This window comes from Gobio gobio, assembly GCF_949357685.1.
Source record: "Gobio gobio genome assembly, chromosome: 12".
In the NCBI taxonomy this organism is placed as follows: Eukaryota; Metazoa; Chordata; class Actinopteri; order Cypriniformes; family Gobionidae; genus Gobio; species Gobio gobio.
This window is the reverse complement of record NC_137105.1, coordinates 20,450,098-20,473,215: the sequence shown is the minus strand read 5'-3', so window position 1 is coordinate 20,473,215 and position 23,118 is coordinate 20,450,098. Positions and strand designations below refer to the sequence as shown.

The 23,118-nt window shown below is 39.6% G+C and overlaps 1 protein-coding gene across 1 annotated transcript in view; it reads left to right on the top strand.

Moving 5' to 3' along the window:
- Positions 1–263: 263 nt before the first annotated feature.
- myt1la (myelin transcription factor 1-like, a) overlaps positions 264–23,118 on the top strand; it is a gene marked incomplete at its 5' end in the record, with an annotated part of 49,006 nt that continues 26,151 nt past the window's right edge. Inside the window, 5 exons of the mRNA XM_079831793.1 lie at positions 264–318; positions 600–630; positions 5,485–5,547; positions 18,632–19,080; positions 21,430–22,539. Of these exons, the coding sequence (XP_079687919.1) occupies positions 264–318; positions 600–630; positions 5,485–5,547; positions 18,632–19,080; positions 21,430–22,539 (1,708 nt within the window). The remainder of the gene's footprint in view (positions 319–599; positions 631–5,484; positions 5,548–18,631; positions 19,081–21,429; positions 22,540–23,118) is intronic.

Genomic DNA, 23,118 nt, shown 5'->3' with positions numbered 1-23,118 from the left:
ATTGTTGGCAACTAGGGTGCAGAATGATGCACAGCATATATTTCCATACAATATGAAACATGATGCCTTATGTTCACATGTACCACATGACCAGTGTAGTTATCCATGGTTCACAGTCTGTATGTTTCATAATAAACATGTTCTTTTATCATCTATGATCTGTCTCTCATGCAGTTCATAGCCATCCCTGCTACAGACATCATTGCCCTTTTACGCTCAGATAGTAGACGGAGGTCAGGCTAATTGCTGCTTCTTTTCTCCAGATGGAGGTGGATGCGGCCGAGAAGCGTCATCGAACAAGATCTAAAGGTGTGCGAGGTACAGCGCACTCACATGGTATTAGCTGCAGTCTCAACCTACGGTCAAATCCATTTCCCCACTTTCAATCCATAAATGAGTCTTTTTATTGCCTTTCACAAATTATCACTGACGTCAGTAGTGATGAACACGGACTATCGATTGGACAGGTGAAGCAAGATCTATGAGGCTGGAAAATTAGTCTGCTCATAATAATATGATTCCATTGTGTGATGAAGCTCTTGTTGAGATGTGTCCTTACGAATTGTTCTTACTTTATTTTTTTCCTCTTTTTTTTGCAGTTGCCGTGGAGGCTGCACAAGAGCTGTTCAGGTAAGTCTGCATACAGTATGGGAATCATTCAATTAAAGGGTAACTAAACCCCTGCTCAGAGCTTAACTCCACCCACTGGCAATTTTCAAAAAATGCTGGAAAAGTGGGCAGAGCCCGGCGGACACAGAGGGGACAAACCGAGGGCGGGGCTGAGCGGAGGGCGTGCACCTGAGACCCGCAGGGACGGGTTGATTGACAGCTGTCAGACTCGCGAGTCGCAAAGATGGAGAATGACTGGAGTGACTCCAGCTTTGCAACAGAGCGGTCATTTCTCCTACCTTCAACTGAAGTGGAGGAGGGTGGATTGTCTGTAGACATAAACCCGGAGCCTAATCAATGCAAGCCGCTGCTCAAACTGCGTTAACTCCCGATGCCGACGATGCTAGTGAAGCAGCCGCGCAAGAGAACTGACCTAATCTATCTGCGTCCGCGGCAACCACTTGCGTGTCAGGGTTTGAAAGCGCGTCTCATGTATGAAAATTATCTGTACACATGACGGGCGGCAATAAAATCGCAAGAAAAGCCTGACGTGTACTGACAACTTCATTATTTAACCGTATTTTCTTCAATACAATGTTAAAGCAAGTGTCAAGTGAGTTTCATTCATAATGTTTCCACTTCATGTAATATGACAGTTCATACTGGAGTGAAGCCGTTCTCATCATGTGATTGGGGGAATCATTTCTGAGGGCGTGGTGAGCTCGTGCCAGGGGCGCGGATAGTGAGCCGTTGGAGGTACCATCCTACGTCACGATGTACCACAACGTCCAATAGGAAAATTCAACTGCAGTAGCCACCGTTCAACCTTAGGAGGGCAGCACTTTGGCGGTTTTACACCATATTTTATAGAATTAAAACACTTTATACTCAAATGTCAAAACATTTACTCGAATCAATGAACAGCATTAATAAAGCCCCAGTATTACAGATCATTAACTAAAAAAAGTTGGTTTAGGGTTTAGTTACCCTTTAAACTCACCATGCAAATCGGTTTGCAACCTAAAACAAGTGAAACAGGATATTCAAGGTGAAGCAAGGTATTGCATTCTGATATACACTGCTGTTCAAAAGTTTGGGGATGGTAAATATTGAAAAAAGTATTCTATGGTCACTAAGGCTGCATTTATTTGTTTAAAAATACAGTCAAATACTGTAGAAGTAATACTGTGAAATATCATTCATTACATTAACTGTTTTCCATTTTAATATATTTCAAATGTAATTTATTCCTGTGATGGCAAAGCTTCAGCATCATTACTCCATTCTTCAGTGTCACATGATCCTTCAGAAATCATTCTAATGCTGATTTGGTGTTTACGAAACATTTCTTATTATTATGATCAATTTTAAATATTTTTGATTTTTTTACTTTATGGTCTTTAATCAATTGAATGCATCCTTGTTGAATAAAAGTATTAATTTCTTCTTAAAAAAAACTCACTCCAAACCTTTGAATGGTAGATTTTATAATTAGGTAATTTTAATACCAGAAATGCATAATAAGAAAGTAAATATGGTTTACTTGTTGTATCTAATCTTGCTTTTTCTGTCTTTAAAGACTAAAACCGTTGATATATATGCATTTCCGTTCAAGGTGGCATCAAAGTATAATTTAGCTCAATTATATATTTTTTTGATGTAATTTATTCAATATAGCAAGTACTACAGGCAGAACCTATATATAGACATTTCAGTGAAATTGCCATGAGAACATATGATCTCCCAATTAGTATTAGTAAATATCCCTGCACTCCTAATGAAATCATGATGAAAGTGAATGGTCTGTGTTTCCTCCTGGGCAGTGGGTCGTTTTACTCATATCTGCCTGTCACTTTTTCCCCTGCATATCTTTCCCGTAAGCACAATTTACAGGCCTAAATGGAAGTATTTTTCTCATTAAGAATGGTTTAACACCCACGCTATTGTTAAAAAAGACTCTTTTTTTTATATTTTGTGGCTATGTGTCCAATTACAATGACAGTAGCAAGGACACAAGGGTGTGCGGCTGTGTGAGTGTGTTATGACCGGTTTTTCAGAGGCACCTCTACCATGTCATCTTTATTATGGTATCAGACCAAGCAGAGAAGTGAAATTCCCTCTATTATCTCTCCCTCTCCTTCCCAATCATCAGGGCAATCTGCTTCATCAGCAGGTCCAGGCCTGTAGCTGCAGGCATCTTTAACACCAGTTACACTCACTGATGGGTCACCAGCTTGATCAGACACAGATCCCTAGCCAACATTATCAAGGGTAGATGCAACTCTCGTGCTAGGCTAGACATGTTCCCACTCAGTTTCCTACTCTTTTGCTCAATTTTAAGCTTAAAATAGCTTCGGGTTTAAACATGCATCGTTAAACACGCACACTGCAATTTCAATACTAAACGCAGTGTTGGGGAAACTGTAGCTTTCCAAACTACACCCTACTCAAAATTTGAAGTAGTTAATACACTCATGCAATCTTTTGCAGAAAGTAGTTAGCTACACTATAAGCTACTAACGGAAAGTAGATATCTGCTGTACACTGAAGCTACTTAAAGGGTGACATATTTACAAAAACTAAAATACAGCCTAGTTTATATTGAATATTATATTATAATGAATATTACATTACATTATATAAAACAAATAGTTCCGGTCCTTTGCTGATTGGTCAATACCCGTGTTATATTTACGATATTGCACGGCTCTGACCGTTTCACCTAAAAGATGTATCACTGCGCTACAATTATGTGCAATTAAGTGAAGTGACGTGAAGGCCAATTATGGCAACCCATACTCAGAATTTTCCCCTCTGCATTTAACCCATCTAAGTTAGTTCACACACATTGTGGACACACACACCCAGAGCAGTGGGCAGCCATTCACTGCGGCGCCCGAGGAGCGATTGGGGGGTTAGGTGCCTTGCTCAAGTGTACCTCAGTCGTTCTGGCAGGCAAGAGATTGAGAATTGAACCCGCGACCTTTGGGTTACAAGTCCGATTCTCTAATCATAAGGCCACAACTGCCCCCTTTTTAATGCGTCATTGCTGTATTTTAAAAAATTTTACTGACCCCAAACACTTAAACAGGAATGTATCCAGCAAGCAATAGCCGTCATTTCACTGTCTAGGTTAATTATAGACCCGATATAGTCTGTCTATGAGTAACCCACTTCTAGTCAAAATAACCTTGAATTTGGTTACATTTGAATTTGGTGTTTGGTTTTATTTTTTTGACATGTACAATAGCATGTACAATATGTAGCCTGTGCAATGATGCTAATTGATGACTAGTCTATTCTTGGGCTATGGTTACACTCTAAAAAATGTTGGGTTAAAAACAATCCATGTTGGGTTGAAAATGGACAAACCCAGCAATTGGGTTGTTTCAACCCAGTGAATGGGTTGTTTTAACCCAGCGATTGGGTTGTTTTAAGCAAACATTTAACCCAATCGCTGGGTTAAAACAACCCAATTGCTGGGTTTGTCCATTTTCAACCCAACTTGGGTTGTTTGTTTTTAATCCAGCATTTTTTAGAGTGTAGACTATTACATGTTCACTGTCAGCCCAAATTTTGCCTTGTTTTAGCCTAGACGTCAGGGCTGTGTTTGGACACTATTAGACGTCTTTTAAATGCAAAATTGCTTGCTGTGTATAGATCCGGTTGTTGATGAATATGAATAATACAAAATTCTATGTTTCTCATTTTGTTCTTTTTAATGTGAATAAACAATACAAGCAGTTGCGCTGCTGCTTTGCTTTTACCGTGTTTGTGCGTGTGGCGTCAAAACAGGCCTCACTCTGCATTACTGGCGGAACTGATAGACACACACATACCACTGCCAGTCAAGTAAATGCTTAAAGGAACAAGGCAACTTTTTGGGGACTTTATCTTATTCACCGTATCCCCCAGAGTTAGATAAGTCCATACATACCATTCTCATCTCCGTGCGTGCCATAACTCTGTCTGACACACCCACCGCTAGCCTACCTTAGCACAAAGACTGGAGGTAAACGGTTCCAGCTAGCCTACTGCTCAATAAGTGACGAAATAACGCCAACATTTTCCTATTTACATGTTGTGATTTGTACCTATAGTTACACCGTGTACTAAGACTGACGGAACATGAAAAGTTAGTAATCAAGGATATTACTGTATTATTGATATTACACAGCGCCTGAAAATAGGCTAACTTCCGTCAACATAACCAACGTGACAACCTGCTTGCACAGAGAGCGTGCTGGGGACTATTTTCAGGCACTGTGTAATATCAATGCGCCTGCTGCACCCATGGTACGGCAGCAAAGTTCCTTGATTTTGGTGTTATTTTGTCACTTATTGAGCAGTAGGCTACCTGGAGCCGTTTACCTCCAGTCTTTGTGCTAAGCTAGGCTAGCGGTGGGTTATGGCACGCACAGAGATGAGAATTGTATGTATGGACTTATCTAACTCTGGGGATACGGTGAATAAGCTAAAGTCCCAAAAAGTTGGCGTGTTCCTTTAATGAATACTTTAGGCAATCAGTGACACTGTAACTAATCTGGCTAGTTCTATGTTAATGACTAGGATACTGGTTTGCTGGTCTGACCCTTTGCCCAAGCGGAGCAGAAGTTCTAAACTTGGATGTTTTCCCTCATGGCTTTTAACTGGCTGTGGAACTAAATGGAGCAGCCAGAGAGCGATATACAATATGAAATATGAAATATGGAGCCTGGTGAGTCATCGGCCTGGAGGACACTGGGAGCTCTCTAAATCTGTAATGAAGGCTTATGTGCCACCGTTCGAACATAGTCAGCAAGAACGAGCGTACGTGTATGTCTGTGTGCGTGTGTGTGACGTCAGCTTTGTATTAATTATTTCTCTCATCTGCAGCTGTCCCACACCTGGGTGTGATGGTAGTGGACATGTCAGCGGCAAATATGCCAGACACAGGAGGTAAGAACCAACCTCTCATTCATATGAATGTGTGCCCATCCATCTGAAAGTCTCTTAACGGCTGCAAGAATGTAGTCTCTTAACCGCTTACAGAAAAGCTCACGACCGATAGCAAAATATATATCAATTGAATTTGAATTAGGCTTTTTGTCCTTCCTTTATATACATCCTTTTACCTGCAAAAAGTTGTGAAAGTGCCATTAAAAGATGCAAGACTGCAATGAACTATAACTAAGTGAAGCATTTTAACAAAGTATATGTTTTCTGGATTTTAGCGGTAAAGGATTGAACAATATTGTAATGGAATGGCTTATTTCAGAGTACTTAGCATCACCATTAGCAGTTTTTGCTTTGTGGCCTAAAAACTTTCCCCATGTAACTGGACTGTTAGCTTGCAACACAACCATACCTCTTTAAACATTGTTGACTTAAAGTGATAGTTCACTCAAAAATGAATCCATATGATTTACATTTTCTAAAGAGTTTTATATTATGAACAGATTTAATGTAGCCTTTTATTTACATTTAACAGTAATCAATGCACATACATAGAAATACATCAAATACAGTAAACTGAAGCTCAAACATGGTTGCTTGAAGCACAAGAACCAATAAGCTTTGTTCTCACATGTCAAGCATGTACAGTTGCGCATACATTTACAATATTTGATGAGCTCTATGTGTGGATTATATGTTGTTCATCCTATAAAACAATTGTGTCTCTTCAGAAGACTTGGATTTCATCTGCTCGAATCATGTGGATTTATTTTACGATCTCTTTATGAACTTTCTAAAGCTTTAAAGTTTTGATGGAATGGATTTTCAATGGATGGACAGAAATCAGATTTCATTAAAAATATCTTCATTTGTGTTACGAAGATGTCCAAGACAGACATGAGGGTAAATAAATGATGACAGAATTTACATTTTTTGGTGAAGTATCCCTTTAAAAATAGATGTAAAAGGACAAGTCACAATGCAATATCTTACTCTCATTAGCATATATTGGGGATATGTGGAGGCTATCTGATGAATGATAGGCGCGACATCATTAATATTGTAATCAGCTTGTCAAACGTCTTAGCAGGATTGTGCTGTTTGTTTTCTCTTTGACAAAAAAACTTTTTGAGGACGAGTTTTGGAAGGAATACAAATGGCAATGATTCCCTAACAGGCAACTTTAACACTGATATAAGTTGAGGGTTTGAAATATGTATGTGTTTCATTACGCTGACACCAGTTTCTTCGCATAGCTAGGAAGCTAATAGCATCGGATTTGACAACTGTTGTTAAAGTCACTCTCAGTCGGTTCCACTTCCATGTTTAACAGTCTCTCCACTTGATGCTATTTACTGTACCTCAGAAGAAAGATACAAAACAAGAAAGGCAGAACAGAAAAGATTGATGGATATGTCTACTGTGTCACCTCATCAGCCAAGCCCTGTGAACCACCAACCAGAATTGCATTTCTGCAACAGACAAATGGTACCTCCAGCAGACCTCTCACTGAAAAGGCAGGGAGAGGGCGAGAGAGTGATGAATTACCCCCAAATGAGAGGGTGGGGAGAGAACGGCGCTCCGACTGTGCTGTCAGAGCACGCTAACATTTGGGGGGCATTTGTGGGAACATTGTGGGAATGGCAGGGTTGTAATGAGGACACTGTGTTACCTGTGCAGGCTATGCAGTGTCTGCCGCCCTTTACCACTCCATTAAAAAGTAATAATGACAAAACAACAACAGCGTTTGTCTCCTGCGGCATACATTGGGTTATATCACAGCAGAGGTTCGCACCCCTAATGTATAGCTGCTCTGATGGGGGCATGAACTGATGTAATGTATACATTGTAGGTTTATGTATTGTAATGGCCTCTCAGGGCAAAATATCATAAAAAACTGATATGTACATTAGACTTTTTTCTAGTTCATAATGTACACACATAACATGCAAAAAATTTACCTTCAAGGGTATAACAGCTTGGTACTGGGGCAGTTCCTTTAAAGGGACAACTTTGTACCTTATTTACCCTAAAAATATGCACATTTTAGGGGTAGATAACATACAAAGTAGCCCCTTTTTTTGTGTAAATGAACACAAAACTTTTTTCTGGCAGTGTGGGATTTATTTTGTTATGACTGGCTGACTAACTGTACATTTAATTTATATTGTCCAACAAGCAATAGTCGTCATTTCGCCGTCTAGGTTAACTATAGACCCGATATAGTCCGGCTATGAGTAACCCACTTCTAGCCAAAAGAACCTTGAATTTGGTTACATGTCCACCAAGGTGTTTGGTTCCATTTCTTTGACATGTTCTATGCCAACACTGTCTCACAAACAATTTGTTTGTATTTGTACGAGGTGGCTAATTCGTACGAATTTGTACGACCTCACTCATATGTATTTGTACGATTTGTCTATACTGCAGTGATGGGTAGGTTTAAGGGACGGGGTTAGGGGTAGGTAATTCGTACGTAATCATACAAATTGACCAACTCGTCAAATACGTACGATTTAGCAAAAATCGTACAAACGAGTGAGGTTGTACAAATTTGTACGAATTAGCCACCTCGTAAAATACATTCGAATTGCCGTGAGATCGGGTTGTCTATGCGTAGCCTGTACGTAGCCACGATTGATGACTAGTCTATTCTTGGGCTATGGTTGGACGTCTATTAAATATTCACTGACAGCCCTAATTTTCACCTTGTTTTAGCCTAGACGTCAGGACTGTGTTTGGACGGCTCTTAGATGTCTTTTAAGTGCAAAATTGCTTGATGGGAGAGATTAACAAAAAGTAAAAATTGTAAGGTGGGCATTTGGTTCTATCTATCGGTTGTTGATTGGATGGGGACAGATCAGAACTCGAGCTTGCAGTCGATTGTAAGAAAGAGGCGGGGTTTAAATGGACTACATTTTTGGAGAAGTTTGACATGCGTCACCAGAAAGTAGTGATACGAAAGACATTAAAGTAGCGCCGGTTTCAGTTACCCCAATATGCAGCGTTGTCATGCGCGACTAGATATTAGGAACCATCTGACCGCTGAATGTCGTGATTGATGTACACAATAATTGATGTAGGTCCATAATAATATTAGTAAACAGAGTGTTTGCAGTGTTTAATTAAAATAGTAAGAGTGCTTATGGTGAAGTCACATTGGCAAAATTTCTGCAAAAGTTTGTCTACAAAAGGCCTATTGTCAATAGTGTAAAGATGCATGAAGCACAGCTCAAGTCCGTTTCAAATCAAGCAGCTTTCTGTTGGTCAATGCTGTAAATTTGCATGGGGAAATTTGTGCGAATTCCTATTGAAAAGAACAATGGAAAATGTGTCATTATTTCATAGGAGCGATCAATAAATATTAATTTGATGACATAAAGTTCACCCAGACCTGACAAATTAAGAGACAAATTTAGAAATGTCATGTCACTTATAATGGCTGCTACTCCCCTGCAGTGGACCAATGGTGTTGAATTCATGTTAAAAAGAAAACGTTAGAAATAACATGTGTGAGGTATCCTTTAATGTGCCATTTTCTCGTCATCTAAAAATACCCACTTTTACACCCTCCGTGATGCATACCCTCATCCACACTTTCCTCATTTAAATGTAGCCCTTTTGGCAAGCGCAGAGGATTGTAATAAGAGGATGTGTCAGTACAGGTGTGACTGCTATGATTTTAACAGGGTTTAGCAATTGCTTTGTGCAAATCATGTTTAGTACCCCTTCTCTCTTTCTTTTTTTCTTTCTTTCTCTCCTCCTCCTCTCCATCTGTGATTCTCTCGTTCCACTTTCCTATTTTCTATTCCTCTCTGCGCTACTCCTCCTTTTTATCTTCCCCACATCCTGGCTCTTTGTTCCTGTACCTTTCCCTTACTCCTTCTGCGGCTCTCTTTCCATCCCTCTTTCCAGTCTTCTTTCTCCTCCTTCCTCCTTCCCTCCCTTTCTGATGGATGACTCACATAGGCTAAAGCCCAGGGCTGTATAATTCAGGGCTTGACAGGTAGCACTCACTAAAAGAATAGGAACTGAGCCAAGAGCTGGTGGCAGCGGCCAGAGAATGGTATAGCCGTATGCTAGCTTGCTCTCTCTCTCGCTCTCGCTCTCTTTCTTTCTCTCTCTAATTTTTTTTCCACCAATATAACACCCGGCTTGCTTTCCTTGCTCTTCACATGTCTGGCCTCTTCTCCTTTGTGGTAGCCACAATGCAAAGATTTTAATGCCAGCCTCTTTTATCCAGCATTGTATTTTCACTCAACTGAAATACAAAGAAACCATAGATTCAGTGTTTTGTAAGGGAATATGTGAAGTGTGAAAGGCCAATACATGGCTAACGAAGGAAAAAGCAAGTTGTGCGAGAGATGAAAATCTAGCACAATTTTGACATTCAAACAAAGGATAAGTTATATATATATATATATATATATATATATATATATATATATATATATATATATATATATATATATATATATATATATATATATATATATATATATATATATATTTAAGTTAAGTTATATATATTCATATATTTCTGATAATAAACACAATCGAGTTTACAGACCTTGACTTGACAAGTCAAATTCAATTCTTTGTTAGAAATTAGGTGCCATGGAGAAAAATCAGCTCTCAAACTTCATTGAGAGCTGTTACACCATTCAGTTTTGCTCTCAAACAGCTGTTTGGTTGCGTCACAAATTGCCATTCATAAAAATTCACATTAGTTAAAATAAAACAGATGTGTTTAAATGTAAAAAAAAATTTGAGTCAAAGAGGGACCACCTTAACAGCTTCAAAATGATCAGAATACATCAAATGTCTGCATTTTTGAACATAGCATATTTTTACAGCTGGCATCTCCATATTTAGTTTATTTTCTATTTTTTGTTTAAGAATAGGGAATAAAGCCGTCTTTAAATATGCAGTATTCTGAGGTCAAAAAAATATGAGTGCATTGGTTACTTGAGAACCACTCATGTAATATGCTATTTGCACTAATGGAGTGTTTTATCAACAATAATGTATTTTGAGTTGAATGGAAGTCAATGGAACTATGACCACAAACGTTCGATTCTTGAGACAGAGCTGCTGATGGATGTCTTTTGTCTTTTCCTTCCTCAAGAATTTATTGAGATTTTGCATGATGGACGCATACAGACGGCATTCATTTATAGCCTTAGGCCATAATTTACACCTTCATTCTATGTAGCAGGGAGAAATCATATTTGTGTGCCGGTAACTCACCAGCAGCATGCAAACAGATGGGCTCTGGACTGTGTGGGCGGCACATGCAGTTTCGTCCTCTGTCTTCTCTTCTCACTCACACGCTTTTTTTGATGGGTCTTCGGGATGCAGTCTATGCGGTCTGTTGGCTTCGTGCTCGTCAAGTCATTCTAAATGATCTGTTCCATACATGCTGAGGGCTTGTTTGTTATCTGTGAGGGATTTGTAATTTCGCCCAAACTGTTAATTCAGCTGTGAGGCTGAGCCAGATGTCTTTTTCATGTACTGTTGTCAGGCAGCGATAAACATTACACAACAGGATATTTCAAAGTTTTTTTTGAGCCATGGACCCATTTCGTAACCCCAAAGTGTTCACTTGCAAGCATTACAAATTGACATAATTGAATCTCTTGTGTGCAAACTCTTCGTGATACAATGTCAACGTGCAATCTTGTATTCTTATACAGCTTTTGTGTTTGAATATTTCGTTTTGTAAAGTTCATTTTATATAGCAGTCAGTTCTGGTTCTCGGAATTTAATTGGCTGAGCGTTCCAAGAATTTTGATATATAGTCCACTCTGGGACTTTTCGTTGTTTTTTTCACTCGGCTTGCCTATTTTTGCACATTTCAGACAGACCGTCAGTCTGTGCATTAGTTTTTTCAGTGGCTGTGCCCCTATACCCTTAAATAGGGCACTATTTGAGGGGACAGCCATTTGTAGTGGTGTCCGAAATCATAGTGGACATTGAGTGCACTCATTCAATCCCATAATGCACCACGATAACAAGTGTACAACTAACGTACACTCAACAGCTAGAGAATACCCATAATGCACAGTGAAGTTCATGCCGAGTAACTGTCTTTGTGTGTGAGTCATTGAATCATTCATTCAAATGATTCGATCAATAACGCTGATTCATTCAGGAAAAAAAAAAGTGGCTTGCTGAATTCGGAACCGCATCCTAGCATGTTTTCTGACATAGAAAGATGTGCTAAAAAATAGTAAGGGAAGGATACCAGTATGTGGTTCTGAATTCAGCAGCTGTCTTTATGAGTGAGTCATTGAATTATTAATTTAAATAATTTGTTCATTAACAATGATTCATTCAGAAACGAGACAAGTAACCGGCTGAATTTAGAATTGCATGCTACTGCACTACTTTCGCTTCTACCATGTCTTTATATCAAAGAAATAGTAGTATAATAATATGCTGTTCCAAATTCAGCAACTCTTTATGAGTCAGTCATTGAATCATTCTTTAAAATAATTTGTTCAATAACAAAGATTCATTCAGAAACGAAACAAGCGACTGGTTGAATTCAGAATAGCATAGGCCTACTAGCACAGCCTACCGTAACTATTTCTCCCATATATCTTTATATCATACCAATAGTAAAAGTAGTATACTAGTATGCTGTTCCAAATTCCGAAACTGTCTGTCAATATCAGTCATTGAGACAGTCATTGAATAATTCATAATTCATTGTTCGGTAACACTGATTCATTCAGGAACAAAGCAATCATACAAGCATTCAAATGTATGGTATTTGCCTTTAAATGGCAGAAAAAGTAAGGCTAGTATGTTTCTATTCTAAATTCACTAATTTGATTAATTAACTGATTCATTCAGAAAAAAACTCTGACATTTATGAGTCATTCATAGTGAATAGTTGTTTATTCATTCCTTTAATACATGGTGTACTTCTGTTATAAATAGAACTTTTGTGTATTTTCTTTTGTTTTTAAATGTTAATGTAAGATATTCATTAGAAATATCCTTCCGAAATACATTTGTACCCTCTCATTTTGCTTGTAGTGCAATTTTTGCTCACACTTCAGACGTTTTCCTCCACAGACCCTTTGGCTATTTGAGACAGACCCCATTTGCTATACAAGGTTCTGATGTGCGTTAACCCATGCAACACGTCTTATGACACGATTGACCACTGGATAATTACTAGAGGTGCTTTTCCCATCGGATGAATCCTGGAGTCAACACCCAGTAAAGAGTTTCCATTATATCCTTACTGTATCTCATTTTCATCCATATAATATCTGATGTAGATCTGAACCCGTGTGAATGTCAGTAATATGCCTCCAAAGAGCACGGCGAGATGTAAAGCCTCAGACCAGGGTCAGACTTCACGCGTCTCTGCTGTAAATTGAACCTCCAAGGACATAATCACCGCAAACAGCCTCTCAGCGTGTGTGGTGGTGTGATTGTACGCTGTGTTTTTAGGCAGAGGGGGACCGGGCTCCGCAGTGACAGAGAAGGCAAGTGAGCTGCAGAGACAGAAAGAGCCCTGCAGAATGCACAACACCAGCACCTCCTTTGTTCTGCTTTTTGGGAGGGCGCAGAATGAAGGGAGGTTAGCTGGGAGATGTCTGTCAGGCACAGAATCACTGATCTCTCTCTCTCTCTCTCTCTCTCACTCTGTCTGTCTGCTCAAATGGCAAATCCCACTCCTGAGGGGGAGATCACCATGGTGACAGCGCCTTGCCATGCATGCCTGTGGATGCTGCAGTGTAGGAGCGCAGAGGAGCCGCATGCTCCTATGGCAACTCCAACACGAACAGCCAGCTGTAGCTGCTGAATTCGCCTCCACGGCCCTATAGTGTCACACTCCGCAAGAACATACCTGGTGCCAAGGAATCGACAATAGACCTCAGCCTGAACGTGCCCTTGGTATTCAGGCCAATTTAAACCAAAGAGCATTTCTGTTGGCTAAGCTGCGGTCGCTAATTGTAACATAACGACTATTTGAAGCCTTTTAATTAAAAAATAATCCATGTTTTTAGAAACAGACAGATAAATTATTCTCGTTCATCACTCTGTCACTTTGAGAGCAATATTTGCTCCATTATTATGACGGTTGCTGTGGAAATGATCAAACCGAGCTGGTCCGGGCTAATATTCTGGCCATTCCTGGTATTAGTCAAGTTCATCAGAGGATTTGTCCACCAGGAGCTGTCTGACTGAAGTCATTATTTCTCCCGGCAGTTCTGAAAGGCTCGCAGATCTCTCTCTTTCTCTCTCTCTCTCTCTCTCTCGGCCGTAATTACCTTAGTCCCACTCAAAGCCTGCCTCCGCCGCTCCCGTATTCAAATGTGGTTTAATTACCTGTGGAATTTTAATTGGCGTGGCCTGCCAGTGGGAAACGCGAAGGTGTCCAAGGTCATTCTGAGTCGTTCGCGAAACGCTCTCACCCACACAGACGACGCTGGCTGCTTGCCCGCACAACACGCCATCACTAGAAGCACAGGCTCTATAACCAGCATCTGCTTTAACAATAAAACAATAAAGAGAAAATGGGCACCTCACACCAACAGGCCGACTGATGCATTGTAGGGTTATGAGGTTAAAAAATTTGATTTTATGGTGCACATGTTTTTAGGACACAATGTGCCTAGCACAGTTATTGTTAGTACTGTAAAATGGTAATTAATGATTATGATTTTAAAAAAGAACAGATTTTAAGAATTGGAGCTCCTTTGATCTGTCCAATAAACTTTCAAAATAATTATAATTTTGTTTGGTTATTCATTTTAGTGGTGGCCATCATTGGTGTAATTTATATAAACTATATTGCCAAAAGTTTTGGGACGCCTGCCTTTACATGCACATGAACTTTAATGACATCCCATTCTTAATCCGTAGGGTTTAATATGGAGTTGGCCCACCTTTTGCAGCTATAACAGCTTCAACTCTTCTGGGAAGGCTTTCTACGAGGTTTAGGAGTGTGTTTATGGGAATTTTTGACATTCTTTTAGAAGCGCATTTGTGAGGTCAGGCACTGATGTTGGACGAGAAGGCCTGGCTCACAGTCTCCGCTCTAATTCATCCCAAAGGTGTTCTATCGGGTTGAGGTCAGGACTCTGTGCAGGCCAGTCAAGTTCCTCCACACCAAACTCACTCATCCAAGTCTTTATGGACCTGGCTTTGTGCACTGGTGCGCAGTCATGTTGGAACAGGAAGGGACCATCCCCAAACTGTTCCCACAAAGTTGGGTGCATGAAATTGTCCAAAATGTCTTGATATGCTGAAGCATTAAGAGTTAAATGTATAGTTCACCCAACAATTTAGCCTCTTAACTGTCACCGTCCCACAGGTGGGACGCCTGGTGCTCTTTTTTTGATCGCCTTTTTTTCATATCATATATTTAAGTAATTATCACAAATTAGGTATCATTTGAAAGCTTACAAACTCAAAATTCATCCTGTGAAAACCGTTTTGAAATCGGACATTGTGTTGCCATGGAAACGTTACTCTAAATTATTCTAGTGGGCTCCTCCCCTAGTGGGCGCTGTCATGTTTCATATTACAACAATTATTTTAACTACTTTATATTCAAAATCTTTTCCAATCTTGACAAAACGCATATTGTCGGAAAGGTCTGAGTCTCAAGGGTCCATATTTGGTGACTGTTTTGTGATGGAAGTAATATTTGGACAGAAATTTACAGGAAAATGCATCAAAACAACAATAAATGGAATTTGAATGACACCCGGTGGCTATTTTTGGTACAGCACCCTAAACAAAATCTCATGGGGACTTCAATTTTTGTGATTACAACTTCAAATTTGGAACACAAATTGGTTAGACATATGGCTTTGATTTTATAGTAATTTTAGAGTAAATTCTTTTTTGTAAAATATATAATTTATATGAAATAAAAAATATTTAGTACAGTATTTTTCATTTACAGTAAATTTAAACTTCCATAACTATTTCATACTTTCATATTTTGAATTGCTTTCACTTCAGCAATAATCTGCAGAATGTCGTCTTTAAAACGAGACCAAACTTTGGTCTATATTCCAAAGCATTCTTGAATTACAGCCCTTAAGTTTGGATAGTGCATTTTCATGTGTATTCTCAAAAAGGGGGGTGACAGTTAAAGGGTTAAATTAGCCCATAATTTACTCACTCTCAAGTCATCCTAGGTGTATATGACATTCTTCTTTCAGACGAATAAAATCTGAGTTAAATTACAAAAGTCCAGGCTAATCCAAGCATTATAATTGGATTAATAGTTGCTCTGTTTTTGAAGTCCATAAAAAGTGCATCTGTCCGTCAAATAACGTGCTCCACGCGACTCAGGGGTGTTAATAAAGGCCTTCTGAAGTGAATCGATGCGTTTGTGTAAGAAAAATATCCATATTTAAAACTTTATAAAGTAAACTTTCAGCCGACCGCCTTCCCTGTTCAATTTATGGAAATGTTGTTTAAAGTTCCCCTGTCGATCGAAAGACTAACACGACCAGGTACGCTCGTAATGACATCACGTACGCATCTTGAGTTTCACTTTCAACATTCAACACTTTTCCACGGAAGGCGGTCGGCTGGAAGTTTACTTGATAAAGTTTTAAATATGGATATTTTTGTTACACAAACGCCTCGATTCGCTTCAGAAGGCCTTTATTAACACCCCGGAGCCGCTTGGAGCATGTTATTTGATGGACAGATGCACTTTTTATGGACTTCAAAAACAGAGCAACTATTAATCCAGTTCTAATGCTTGGATTAGCCTGGACTTTTGTAATATAACTATAACGATTTTATTCGTCTGAAAGAAGACTGTCATATACACCTAGGATGACTTGAGGGTGAGTAAATTATGGGCTAATTTTAATTTTTGGGTGAACTATCCCTTTAATTTCACTGGAACTAAGGGGCCAAGCCCAAAACCTGAAAACAACCCCACACCATAATCCCCTTTACAAAAATGTACACTTGGCACAATGCAGTCAGACAAGTACCGTTCTCCTGGCAAACGCCAAACCCAGATTTTCAGGTAGAGAAGCGTGATTCGTCACTCCAGAGAACACGTCTCCACTGCTCTCCAGTGGCGGCGCGTGCTTTACACCACTGCATCCGACGCTTTGCATTGCACTTGGTGATGTAAGGCTTGGCTGCAGCTGCTCGGCCATGGAAACCCATTTCATGAAGCTCTCTACGCACCGTTCTTGAGCTAATCTGAAGGCCACACAAAGTTTGGAGGTCTGTAGCTATTGACTCTGCAGAAAGTTGGCAACTTCTACCTCAGCATGCGCTGACCCCCTCTGTGATTTTACTTGGTCTACCACTTTGTGGCTGAGCTGCTGTTGTTCCAATTGCTTCCACTTTGTTATAATACTTCTGACAGTTGACCGTGGAATATTTAGTAGTGAGGAAATTTCATGAATGAACTTATTGCACAGGTGGCAACCTATCACGGTACCACGCTTGAATTCACTGAGCTCCTGAGAGCGACCCATTCTTTCACAAATGTTTGTAGAAGCAGTCTGCATGCCTAGGTGCTTGATTTAATAAGGTTCATGTTAATTTCATCATTTACTAATACATTATTAAAATCAAAAGTTGTATTTGTTCATGTTAGTTCACAGTGCATTAACTAAAATGAACAAAGATTAATAAATACTGTAATAAATGTATAGCTCATTGTTATTTCATGTTAACTGACGCTAATAAATGAGACCTTATTGTAAAGTTACCATTATTTTTATTTTTAAAATGATATAATTTTTTTTACATAATGATTGTATTGCTATTAAGTTGTTAAAATTTTGGTTTTGACTTAATCTGTAAAATTTTATTTGTTACATAGTTTATTTTTTTATTATTCAATTCCGTTTTTTTTTTTTACAAATCATCCAAATTAACCACCATAGTTGTTACTAATACCAACCACAGGTTTTTTTTATAGTGTGAATAATCGTAACAAGTGTGCTATGTTATTGTTTTCCATACCATTTTTAAGGCACAACCCTTGTCAATTATATTATATAGTCGAGCACAGATCCATATTGCCTGAAGTCCTTGGTCCGCTGGTGCTGATCTGTGCACGTTAAGGCAGTATCTGAGTATGAGGAGGAGATAACTGCCAGCAAAAGGGATTTGAATCTAGAATGTTTCACAGTCCGTTGAGCCCTGACCAAGCGCAAGAGCCATGAGAACAGGTTATAAAAACACAGCTCACGTTTTTTATTGTCCTCTCGTCATTCAAAATGTGTGTGTGTGGCGTGCTTTTCTCATTCTAGGCAACCCAGTTTATATCTACAAAGCCTCACTCTGATGTGACTCTCAACTTCCCGTTGTTAACTGAGCTGAAGGTTTGAGGTTATGACTTAAAGGAAGCTTGAGGGTAAGGTTAAATGAATAAAAGTATTAGCAAGAAATATTATTTGAAAATAGTCTCTCTATGTTCTGTTCAAAAAATCCCCATACTTTTTTGGTTTTTTGCTTCAGCAGTTCAATAATAATTGTCCCCAGAAGCCAGATTATCTTTTAAGAAACAGTGTTTACAGCACTTATCAGAGATAATTATCAATATCATTATCATTATCACATCATTGAATAAGTCAAAAGCTCACAATATTGGTATTAAATAATGAAATAATGAAAAAAATAATCATAAAGCCACAAATAAACTTTTATTGTATGAAGACTGAATAATTGATTCATCGGATGCCACATTCAAACCACATATAGTTGCACATGCTGCAATCAAAGTGGAATTTCTCAAAACCTACTGATTATTATGGGATTTGTATAATTGAGGGCTAAGGCTAGAATGAGATTTGCCTTGTTTATATTTTGGAGGATAAGTCTCATAAACGAGTCTTGGCGGTTTAGGAATAGCACTGTCTTGTGGGACCAGAGTTCAAGCAGCACACGCATTTACATGAATAAATGTGCCAGTGGTTATTAATGCTTTGTTATGTCTTAAACAATTCTAATACTTCTTATCTCTGAGGGCTGAGCTTTGGCACAGGCAGTCTTCACACATTCAAGGTAATTTTTCAGAACTGTTGAGCATAATTCTCTGGGTTTTTGTTTTCTTTTTGTTGTGCAGTGTGTATGGATGCCCCTTGGCTAAGAAAAGGAAAACCCAAGAGAAACCTCCACAGGAGCCAGCTTCCAAACGCCGCCCTTTTCTAACTATGGCTGATGGAGAGCCCACCATGTACGAAAACTACGAGCCAGAGGCCATGGAGGAGGGAGAAGAGACGGAACAGGAAGTAGAAGAAGTGGAAGAAGAGGAAGAGGAAGGGGACGATGAAGAAGAAGAGTGCTCGGATGACAACGAGGAACCAGGAGAGGACGAAGAGGAGGAGGAAGAGGAAGTGGAGAGAGAGGAGGTAGAGGGGATAGAGCAAATGGAGGAAGAGGTAGAAGAGGATGAGGAAGCGTTGGAGGAAGATGGGGATGATGAAGAGCAGGAAGACGATGAAGAGGAGGATGATGAAGATGAGCACGAGGAAGAGGAATACTATGAAAATCATAGTCATAGTCATCAGCAAGGTAAGCAATGTTATCTGATTTATTGCATATCCTTAAAACATGAATTGAACATTCGCAGAACACAGCTGGAGAGACTTGCATATGCACACACACATTTATTTATACAGTTCATTTTAATTATGTGTGTGTGTATATACATATACAGGGCCTAAAATTAACACCCGCCAAGTGTCAAACGCACACATCCAAAGCGCGCACACATAAAGCTGCGTCAGACTCAGGTAGTGTGTGAGTACAAAACTGAGCTCTCTTTCATGCCTTGCACTTGAGTGGACAAATTCACAGAAAATTATGTCAAAAATAGCGAGTATCCTAGTAAACAGTCAGTTATGTCTTAAGTCAATGAGAAAGTAAACACGTGTACAGTATCAGTATATTAGATCCGTGCATTCACTTTTAAAGTGACAGCAGCCTAATAACCCTGCTGCTGTCTGTGTTTTTAATGTTAATCAAAAAACAAAGGTCAAAGAAAGATACTCACTGCTCTTGACATAATACCTTTTTTAACTTAATAAGGATGTTTAATTTATTCATTGAAGACTATGCAAAGTTATTTTACATTTGCTTACTTTATAAAATTTCTGTACCTGAAAACTACTGTTTGATCTATATTTGTATATTGTATTTATTTATGCTTTTGCCTCTGATTTGATCATTTGTTTTTATTTTATTACTGACTGTTTACTTGTCTTTAATAATGTTTTACATGTTATATTAGTTAGGCTAGTTTTAGCTGTGTCGAAATTGGAATAGAAAATTATACATTTTCACTGGTATCAAAAATGTTGGTGTCATTAGTGCCTGTTTTTGCAAAAACAGTTTCATGGACGGTACAAAATATTTATGGCGGTACATTTTATTAAGTCACCGGTCATTGGCAGGTGTGTCAAAAAGTTAGTTTCAGGCCCTCTAGTGTGTATGTGTATGTATGTAAAATGTGACTTTTATGATCTTATGACATGATCTGGTAACATTGGGGGGGGGGGGGGGGGGGGCATTCTATTCAGGTTATTGCAAGAACTTAAAGTGAAACAAAAGAGAATCTTTACACAATGTTAGCCAAAGTTCTGAGAATGATCTCTGTCAGCTAGGCCCAGGTAACAAATTTATGTTCTAACAAATTTACACACTCTATGTTTGTGTTCCCATTTTAAAAATCCATAAATGTTCAAAATGTCCAGGTTTTTTATGTTTCAATGTTGTTTCTTGGTTATATGAACATTCTGGAAAATGTTAGCAGAGCAGGAAATTGAATGTTTAGAAACTACAGAAAGACATGTAGCTGCTCCGACACACAGAATGCTACATGAAATATGAATCAAGGGCAGCTTATTGTAGGTCAACCGACATTTCAAAGTATAATTGACAGAATATGCGGTCATTAAAGTCAATGTTTTATTTCCTAAATTGCCTGTTTTCGTTTCAAGTCATACAGTATATGTAATTTGCTGAATCACAATGAAATCTACATACACCCTGCAGAGAATGGCCGGTCCTCGCCATCCTAATTAATGTGGATTTTACAGCAAGGAACAATCCAACTCTCCTTTCGAAATTGAGGGAAAGCAGATGTGACTGCTTCCTTAGTATGCGTCTCACCCTCATTCTCTGGTGTCCTCAATCGCTTGTGACAGTGCTTCCAGAGTAATAGAGAGAAGAGGCTCTCTGAGTTATTAACTTTGGCCCCCCTCCACACATGCACGCGCCGTCCCGGAGGTGTCAAATACACTCAACCCCCCCACCCTTCCCGGGTGAAAATGGGCTCCTCCTGAGGATATTTCTGGCTCTAGAAACAGAGCACCTCATCCTCTGCTTATCCCTGCAGTCTCATCCGCCTCTGTCCCAAATACTAGCAACACTAAAATCTTTTCAGTACAATTGAGAGGCTTTCAGAGCAGCCTGTGCTGCTTACATGTTATGGAACATAAATATGTCTCGTGAAACATTTAAAAGGCTGCCTGATGATTCTTTTGCCGAATACTCAAATATATTTCAGCGGCATAGTGGCAGTTACCATCTTACTAAACTGTATTTGATTATTTAAATCAATTTGTACCTGTGTCATCGAGCTGTACGTGAAACCCTGGCGTGACATTTGTCTTAGATTTGCTGCATCAATGCTATCGCTCATGAGACGTTACATTTTCATAATGATAGTGTTCAGGCAGCTTCAGATTATAGAGAGGACTGACATTTCGTTTGTGAATTTATCATGCCGCACAAGCCGCTTGCTTTTAAAATAAGGTGAAAGGCCTTAGTGCGCAACGTATTCAAGGATGTATTTTTGGAGTAGCATTTTGCCTACAAATCTTCATGCAAATTCCTTGTTTTGTTCTCCTTTCTCCATAGACGACAATTATTCCAGTGGTGGACAATCAAAATCCATTCAAATAGTTGAGAAGGACAATAACAATAACAACAACATGAACAATGAGGAGTATGAGAATTATGACGAGCTGGTCGCCAAGTCCCTCCTCAACCTGGGTAAAATTGCAGAGGATGCCGCCTACCAGGCCATGACTGAGTCAGAGATGAATAGCAATTCCTCCAACAGTGCAGGCGAGGATGACGACGAGGACGAGGATGATGGGAGTGAACACGGAGGCCATAAGGGAGAGCTGAGCGTTGACTTGGATAGCGATGTGGTACGTGAGACGGTGGACTCATTGAAGCTTCTGGCCCAGGGACATGGGGCCGTGCTGCCTGACGAGGGATACGCGGATGGCGGGTCTGGGGATACCGGCCCAGCTAGCCACGCTAACGGACGGGGCCAGACAGAGGAGAGCGAGGAGGAGGTGTGTCTCAGTAGCCTGGAGTGTCTACGCAACCAGTGCTTTGACTTGGCCCGCAAACTTAGCGAGACCCAACCGTCCGAGCGGCCCATGATGGATCACCAAGGCCACCAGGCCTTGCAGCACCAGGCCGAGCAGCAGCATCTGCATCCTCATCCGCATTCGCATCCGCATCCGCATCCACATCCACATCAGCATCAGCATCAGCATCAGCATCACCATCAGCATTCGCATCCGCATCAGCCTCCAATGCATCACATGCCCAGGTATGACAGCTGCCAGATGGACCAGCATAGACCCCTTGAGAGGAACTACTCAGACATGGTCAATCTGATGAAACTGGAGGAGCAGCTCAGCCCCGCTTCAAGAGGCTACCCATCTAGCTGCGCTCAGGAAGGGGATGAGGACACTACATCAGTGGCGTCCGAGCGTTCAGATGAAGCTTTCGACATGACTAAAGGCAACCTGTCCCTGCTGGAAAAGGCCATTGCTCTCGAATCCGAGCGTGCCAAGGTTATGCGAGACAGAATGGCATCAGAACAGATGGTGGCTCGGAGGGACAATCAGCGCCTTCATGGAGAGCACAGCCCAAGGCAGAGCAGCAGTGCAGAAGAACGCAAGGCCCGACTCCATCATGATGGCGCAAAAAGAGCATATTACCCTAAAGGTAAAAATAAAACTTCTAATGAGATTTTGCATTTCAGCAGAGATTTCAGTAGCTATAGTTCCCCTTCATTATCACGTTTATAGAATATAGAAGCCATATTCTGTCACTGAGGAAGCGAATAAAAATGGTTATTCTGGTTATTGTGAGAAATAAAGTAAAAATGTTCCTTATTTTATTTTTTCTCCTGGTTATCGTACCTTTAAATCTCACAACATGACATTATATCTCACAATAGGGATTAATTTCTCACAATTGCGGCTTTATTTTTCCTAATTGTGGCTTTATTTCACCTAATTGTGATATTATAGTTCATGATGTGACGTGATGTGACTATATTCCAGTGTGACGTTTTATTTCTTATTTTAAACATTTTCTCACAATTACCAGTTTTATTTGTTTACTGTCACAATTGTGAGATATAAATTCAGTATTTCCTTTTTTATTTCTTTATTCCTGGTAATTGTGACTTTAAATCTCACAATGTGACATTGTATCTCATATTTGTGACTGTATTTCTCCTAATTGTGATATATCTCACAATGCGACTTCATTCCCCGGTTTCACAGACAAGCCTTCAGC